This window comes from Macrobrachium rosenbergii, chromosome 51 (assembly GCF_040412425.1).
Source record: "Macrobrachium rosenbergii isolate ZJJX-2024 chromosome 51, ASM4041242v1, whole genome shotgun sequence".
Lineage (NCBI taxonomy): Eukaryota > Metazoa > Arthropoda > Malacostraca > Decapoda > Palaemonidae > Macrobrachium > Macrobrachium rosenbergii.
Window position 1 is genome coordinate 38,541,036 of NC_089791.1, and position 8,847 is coordinate 38,549,882.

General features: G+C 36.3%; 1 protein-coding gene across 1 annotated transcript in view; it reads right to left on the reverse strand.

Moving 5' to 3' along the window:
- Nucleotides 1-1,701: 1,701 nt before the first annotated feature.
- Nucleotides 1,702-8,847, reverse strand: part of LOC136833029 (zinc finger CCCH domain-containing protein 13-like) — a 33,754-nt gene continuing 26,608 nt past the window's right edge. Inside the window, exon 2 of the mRNA XM_067094678.1 lies at nt 1,702-1,872. Within this exon, the coding sequence (XP_066950779.1) occupies nt 1,702-1,872 (171 nt within the window). The remainder of the gene's footprint in view (nt 1,873-8,847) is intronic.

Sequence of the window (8,847 nt, forward strand, 5' to 3'; positions counted from 1 at the left end):
CAGAATTCTTCCTAGCTTTTCATAGTAACGTCACTCGCTTCACGGGAAGAGAGAAGCCGAATAAACCCCGCAGAAGCCTGACGAAGAAAAAATCCTAAGAGAAAACAAGCAAAGCCTCTCCCTCTTAATAACCTTAGTCTACCATTAACAATCCAATGGGAGAAACGAGAGAGGGAGTCCTTCCAGCGACGTATAATTTCCAGTAACAGCGCTAAGGGTGCTATTACACAGAGTGCAATGTCCCCCCCCCCCCCGCGCCGTTAACTACTGCGGTGCAGAGTTACCGTTCGCAAAGTGCCTCGATGGCCAACGGCTAACACGATGGAAGTGCCAATGCAATTCGAGAATGATGCCATGATTAAAAAATTTCGCTCGCTTTTTTTTTTTTTTGCTTTTCTCTCTTAGGGAGAGGGGGATTGAAGGGATTTTTACCTAACCATGTATTCTGGCTAGTAGTTTTGATGAAATAAAGGTAAGCCGTCGATATCGACCACTTCAAACAAGGATAAGAGGAGGCCTACATCAGATTTGCTAGTGGCTACGATACCATGAGATCTGATACGAACAAATATGATAATTTCAGTACTCTGATTTCATTACATTCTTCAGCTTGCTCAACTGAAAACAGTGAGGTTGTTTGTAACTATAACTGTAGATTTTATATTGTGGCAGAGTTATAAATAACATTCAAAACTTATATTACACAGATAAAGAACAACATTCTGTATATTCATGCTTATTACAATCTCACGCGTAAACACATTCTCATATATATATATATATATATATATATATATATATATATATATATATATATATGTATTTATATATATATATATATATATATATATATATATATATACACGAGTGTGTTTATTTGTGAGATTATAATAAGCATAAATATACAGAATGTTGTTCTTTATCTGTGGTAATATAAGTTTCTGAATGCTATTTATAACTGCTATTATACATACAATAGTCACACACACACACACACACACATATATATATATATATATATATATATATATATGTGTATATATCTGTATATATATATATATATATATATATATATATATATATATGTTATCTGTATGTGTGTGCGTGTGTGAATGTGGTGTGATGCAGAAAGTGTAAGCCAGTTTTTTACTATTCATTTGCATCTTTTTTTTACCACTTCCTTGGCACTTCCAGCCCACCTCCTCTCCGTGATGCAATGACTGGCATAATTTCTCTTTAACTATCTTACCGTCTCACAGCGACCCCTCGTGACCCATCTCTTCTCATTCCCCTGTAGTTAACTTCACAAACTGACAAGTCTGACTCGCGTTATTGCCTTGACAACATCTAAATCCTCACTGCTTAGATTTCCTTTGTTAGTTGCAGGTAGTGATTAAGTTTACAAAATTACTCTTAAGCTATATCCATTAAATATCTTAGTTTGTTTATGTCAAAGTGTAAAGAAGTGTTATGCTTCCCTCGATCATTCAAAAACGTCTCATCAAAGATAGGTGTGAAAAGATTTTACAAAAGAATGAAAGAAAAAAGTAAGGAGCCGGTTCTCTTGCTATAACCATCGCCATATTCAGTTCCTTCGCCCATACTCCGAGGACTCGCTTCCCCCTCCTCTGCTGCTTCTCGGCTAGCGCTTTCTTTCATCAAAAAGCCCTCAATAAATGGGATCATTTGCTTGCAAAAATTTCATTCTATCGGTCTCCCAACTTCTTCACAGGAGGCAAGAATGTTCTCGGGAGATTTCGCAGAAGATTCCCGCCTTAACGAAGTTTCACTTTTTTCAAAACGACGGTCTTTTTCGTACCATGGGTAGGTGGTGGTGGTGGTGGTGGTGGAGAGGGAGAGGATGGGAGAACCCTTGTTGTCCAAAGAAGTCAGATTTCGGTTCAACTCAGATCATACGCCACGTCATGACCACAACATATGGTTGGTTCTGAAGTGGAAAATGAGATAGATAAGCGCTGAATCAACCCTCTTAGAATATTGGCAAGTGGATGTTTATTTCATAATAACTTCGTGCAATAAGAATTCTTGCGTTAAGTGGAATAATGAAATGGTGTCTCCTTGCACTAAAAGGCATTCATGCTGCTGCTATGTAAGATAAAAGCTTTCAGATGAATAAATTGCCCTGTTGATAAGGAACTTTACTTTTTTACGCCAAAATTATTGATTACCATTACTATTTTGATTATAGTCGGACAGGTCGAAGGGCTGCCAAACTACTACAGGAAACCTCCAGGAATAACATTTCCAAAAGCCAAATGTGAGAAAAAAAAGAAAGAAGGAATCTTTATGTACATATACGTACATACAAACATACATACATGCACACGCATATTATATATATATACATATATACATATATGTGTGTGTTTGCGTGTGCGTGTATGCTGACTCTGTCCATAAGGGGTTTCAGCTGAAGATTTAAAGACGGAAAGATAGAAAAATTCGCAACTACACTTAAATTTTGCACTACACACGAGATGCCATTTCGCAATGTTTAAAACTCACATAAAACGATACGTTCAAACGAGAGTTTTAGAATTATAATCATTAGGTAATTTTGTCAACAAATGTAAGTACTGAATGGTTCTTAAGCAAATGTAATTATGTAAGAACGATCAATACTGAAAAAAGAAAGTATATTCGGTACTGATAAAATACGATGCAACCGGAAATACCCTGCTACTACTACCGATTTTGTAGTCTTGCATTTTTCCCTTTTTATCACAATACTTTCACCTTCATTTCCTCTTTTCTTTCCCTAACTTTCCCCTCTTTCCCAACTATTCCTAAAAAGTCTGCAAATCTAGAATGAGGTAATGTTTAGCTACACCATCCATCATCCATCATATTAAACAGGAAAGCTTTAAGCAACTCCATTCAGCAGAGAGGCTTGATGATATGGCTTTGAGCTCCTTGATTTGTGGTGGTTTAATAATGCTTAACCCGCCTGGCACATTACCATAGATTATTAAAGTGGAATAAGCGTATGCAAACGTGGCAAGGGGAGATCCAAACATAGAAGATTATCATGTAATGTTATGAAGACATTACATTAAATATTTTTATGTTTGCTCTCTCTCTCTCTCTCTCTCTCTCTCTCTCTCTCTCTCCCCAAGATGTGGATGTAAACTGCAGCTATACAAGTAAAATATATACCATTTCTTCTTTAGTCGCAGTTCCTTTGAATGACAAATGCAAAACAGGTCAAGACCGTCCCCAAATTACATTAATCATTTTCAGTTTCACCAGATGACGCAAATGATTCTACCTCAAGATTATTATCAGCTTATTGTCAACAAGGCTACTCATGATAAAACGTCATAAGGAAGCCAAACAATAAACACACAACGCAGCAAATATAACTGTGATAGATGAACATCAACTCAAATCTCAGCGAGCTGATTGAGTACCCCGAATCACCGGACGAGCGTGACCGGGTCCACTTTTTCACGGCTGCCGAAGGAAGGGATCGAATGGAAGTCTTCTTCATTATGGACGCGTGTTGGTTTTCTCCGGGAACACCGTCGCGAAATTACAGTGGCAACAGATTTATTTAGGACTACGCGTCCCGTCCTTAATACGGCGAGGGTATGAAATACGGACCTTTGTGTGTTTTGTCTAGAGGAAAGGATCGATATCCTGAGCTTGTTTATGGCGAGAGTAGGGAAATGGAGACTTTATTTTCATGGGGAGAAATAAAGGTTATTTGTGCATTAACATGACTTCGTATTTCAATTTCGTGCCGAGCGCAAATGACCATGAGCCGGCCAGTTATGGAGTTTATTTATAGGTCTCTTGCCAATAAATGGGAATGCAAATGTTATTGCCCTCTCTTTACTATTATATTCATTTATAAAAACAGATGCGCTCGCGAGAATTTCCATTGAGGCTATTTACTTTTGCGCTATTTATTAAAAATAAAAAATGGGGATCATTGTGTTCAGAACGTTCCACTGTCTGGGTCATTCCCCATTTAATTCGGTCCTGTCGAGAATAGAAATACGCGTAGATATAGCAAACGTAAATTTTTTATAATAAACTGAATAAAAGTGCTTACTATACAGTATATCAACCAATCACCCAATTTTTAAGAAGCATACATTCAACAATTTGAATTTTATATATATATATATATATATATATATATATATATATATATATATATATATATATATATATACAGTATATATATATATATATATATATATATATATATATATATATATATATATATATATATATATATGTGTGTGTGTGTGTGTGTGTGTGTGTGTATCATATAAAGCAAGCACTCTTGTAAAGCGGCTTTACCTACAGCGTGGTTCGTGTGACGCACTGTAGACAGTGTATATGGTGTTATTTTATAGAATCCTTTGTACTTAAAAAAATATGGCAATTCATTAAAAAAAAAAAAAAAATAGCCAAACATTTCTCAATATCTTTTACGACCTAATTCTTGAAAGCAGAAAATGTAATCTGCGTCGTGTTAGTAACAACATATCTATGTTCCCTGTCCAAAGGACCAAGTGCATCCTACCAATCAGTTTAAAAATAAAAAATAAAATTACCCATTTCCCTGAACTCACGTGAGCAGCGGACGTCAGTCTCACAGAGAGAGACATCTCATTTGGTCGAAATTATTTGATTTTAAAGACTAAAAATTGAAAGAACGAGAAAACCTGAACAAGTTATTACTCTAAATTAACGTGATATAATTCAGGATACGTCCCACAACATGGACATGATCTCTGAGAAAATGCTTCCAGAATCTATCATTCTTCAAAAACGAAGAATAATGGGAACATCCCGAGAGCACGCACGCTCACTCGTATACAAAAAAATATGAGCATGTGCTCGTATCAATGTTTGGCAATTGATCTGCTTAAGATGACCATGTTGCTTTCATGCTAGGTAGGTGAGGTTGTTAGCGTAAAAAAAATAATACTTTGGTACCGATTATTGGAATTTTTTTTGCAGTAGCAATATCATGTTCTCACACTCTGAAAGAGAGAGAGAGAGAGAGAGAGAGAGAGAGAGAGAGAGAGAGAGAGAGAGAGAGAGAGAGAGAGAGACTCAGGTAAAACCACCAACGTTCGCGTATTTACGTGACTTACGTTAGAGAAGAGCTCACAATGTCTTGTTGATGGTCAAGGGCATTCTAAATAAATACTGAGTCTGGTATTTTTAATCTGGTGACGTATAATCACTATTAGGGTATTATCAAGCAAACTGAATGATACAAGATTACCAAGTGGTAATTATCTTGCAAGATCTGCTTAGCACCAAGGAAATAAATGGCACATGGTTTGAAATTATCAGCAATAATATGGCCTTATTATTATTAATTGTTCTTTTTTGGGGGGGAGTCTATCACAGTCATCCTATTCGACTGGGTGGCATTTATAGTGTGGGGTTCCGGGTTGCATCCTGCCTCCTTAGGAGTCCATCACTTTTCTCACTATGTGTACTGTTTCTAGTAGCACACTTTTCTGCATGAGTCCTGGAGCTACTTCGGCATCTAGTGTTTCCATATTCCTTTTCAGGGATCTTGGGATCGTGCCCAGTTATGGGTACAATTTCCACTGGCATATTCCATATCCTTCTTATCTCGATTGTCAGGTCTTGATACTTATCAATTTCTTCTCTTGCTTTCTCATCTACTCTGGTGTATTAATTATTATTATTATTATTATTATTATTATTATTATTATTATTATTATTATTATTATTATTATTATTATTACTGGAGAAACAAATCCACAGTTATATACAGGTACATTTAAAAATAAAATCTCTACAGAGAGCTTTCGGGAATCTGTTCGGTACCCCTTTTCAATCTTAATCGAACAAATTTCCGAAAGCTCTCTGTAGAGATTTTATTTTTAAACGTACTCACACATAACTGTAGATTTGCTTCTCCAGTAATAATAATACACAATAATAATAATACACACACAATACACACACAATACATAATAATAATAATAATAATAATAATTAAAACACCAGAGTAGACAGAGAAAGCAAGAGAAAAAATTGATAAGTATCAAGACCTGAAAATCGAAGTAAGAAGGATATGGGAATATGCCAGTGGAAATTTACCCATAGTCACAGGAACACTAGGCACGATCTCCAAGATCCCCAAAAGGAATCTGGGAAAACTAGATGCCGGAGTAGCTCCAGGAATCATGCAGAAGAGTGCTTCTAGAAACAGTGCATTATAGGAGAAAAGTGATGGACTCCTAAGGAGGCAGGATGCAAACCTGAACCCCACACTAATAAATACCACCCAGTCGAGTAGGATGACTGTCATAGACAAAAAAATTAATAATAATAATAATAATAATAATAATAATAATAATAATAATAATAATAATAATAATAATAATAATAATAATAATAATAATAAGAATAATAATAATAATAATAATAATAATAATAATAAGGCCATATTATTGTAGATAATTTCAAACCATGTACCATTTATTTCCTTGAAGTGAGTCTACATATGCATTTTATGTTTTCATTACGATCATAAGGGATTTTCCTGGACCAAACGTCCCCTGACGTGGAAGCCCAAATCAATCAAGCAAAAAATTCCCAATTATAACAGCTCGTTCGATCCCTCGTGGGCTGAAATGAGATAATTGAGAAAAATCGAAAGATTAAAACCCGTTACACTGTCATTTAACCGTCATTATAAGTTAGTTATTGCCGAAAATAACGACAAAGTCTTCTCTCCTTCTGCTCCGCATGCAATAACTTACACTTTGTAATAGTCGGTTATAAGTCCTTGGAAACACATTTCTTACATTATCCAGAATTTCCTAAAGCTGGTCTCTCATTTAGGCGGAGATTTATCCGAGGTCGGTTAAAGTGCCCATTACTATTATAGGTGATTAAACATGGCAAGGACAAATATTGCATGGTCATCAATGCTTTCGAAATCACGGTGTGCATTCTCCAGAGGAGCTCTAATGCAGCAGATCTTGCTGTCATAATTTCATATGGGATTGTAACCGTTCATTCTCTTTGACCCTCTCCTGAAACTTAACTGTTAACTAAAAAGGATTACAGAAATTTAAGGGTATATTTTGCAATAATATTAAAAAAAAAGAAGGAATTTACATGCTTCCTCGTTTATGAACATTTGCTGAAAATAGATAGGGAACACTCTGGTATTACTGCCGACATGACATTAGCATGGGAACAGGAAAAACAATGTTTGCATAACTATTCACTTATTATTTTATCGCGTGTTTGCAAGACTGACGTTAGGACGTTAGTGACCTTGGATAAGAACTAATTTCGAAACACATTCTATTTCACAGACCTGGTAGTTCTTCATTGGAGGGGTGGGTAGAGCACTCGGCTAGCACGCTGTTGGCCCAGAGTTCGACTCTCCGACCGGCCAATGAAGAATGAGAGGAATTTATTTCTGGTGATAGAAATTCATTTATCGTCATAATTTGGTTCAGACTCCACAATAAGCTGTAGGTCCATTTGCTAGGTAACCAGTTGGTTCTTAGCCACGTAAAATAAATCTTTGGGCCAGCACTAGGAGAGCTGTTAATCAGCTCAGTGGTCTGGTTAAACTAAGATTTATTTAATTTACAGACCCGGTACTATCTCTGGAGATGCATTTACAAACCGGTGAAGTAAAGACTGTAAGGATAACAAGCATATATTTTTCTATAAACTTCAACGTTATGCGTAAACATTTAAAAAAGCAAAGAATATTATAGATTGGAATTACTGAAAATATTGGAATTACTGAAAATGAGGCTGCAAAAAATCGAAAATAAGATGCACCAGAAAGAAGCGTATAGATTAAGAAGACGAAGACAGAATAAGGTAATAGCATTCCATTACGCAGAAAATTCTAAACACCTCATACCAACTTCAAGCCTTCTAGACATAGAGCACAAAGTACTACAACATGCAACAACGAGGACTGGTCAGAGATCATAACGTTTACATTCAAGCAAAAAAACTGGTCAATCGTTTGACTTCGACCTACTTTCTAGCTTAACGTTTCCAACGATGAGAACAATCGAGGGGAGAGAGAGAGAGAGAGAGAGAGAGAGAGAGAGAGAGAGAGAGAGAGAGAGAGAGAGAGAGAAAGGAGTCCGTCAATAAATCAAAGAGGAAAAGGCGCCCTCGCCATTCCCGTTCCCGGACGAATCCCATTCCTCCGGCCCGGAGGACAGACAGAGATGTATGTTCGGATCCGTTTCTATATTACAGGAAGAAAACAATTCTCGAAGACCAGGGGAAGAGCGTATTCAAATTTATTCATAGCTTTCAAAGCTTTATTCAAATGTTTTTTTTGCCCTAAGGGGATTTTCCCATCCGATTTCTTATTTCGCTACCGCCCATAGGTGACTCTCTCGAAAATAGAAAATGCTTGATTCCATCAATCATCCGCCCGGAGATTTCGAAGTGAATAAGCTCTCAAATATTTTGTGAGCAAGGCACCCAAACAAAAGGAAGTAGATGGGGAAGTTGACTTCCAAGATTCAGATTCTGCCTTTCTTAGTTCTGACAAAACTCGACCCTTCCCTAGCATCCTGACAAGAACAAAACAAAAAGAAAATTGGTTAGCAAAGCACTTTTTTTTTTTTTTTTTTTTTTTGAAGCAAACATTCCACAACCAAAAGGAATTTTGTTTATCTGGAAAGAAAACGTATGCTATTTTCTTTTGCACCTCCACGGCTCTATTTCTAAAACGATTTAAGATAAATATCTGCCAATGGTCATTATGGGAGGAAAATCATAGTTCATTTACTTCTTTAATAACAGATTAGCCAAAGTTAATCGGACGCT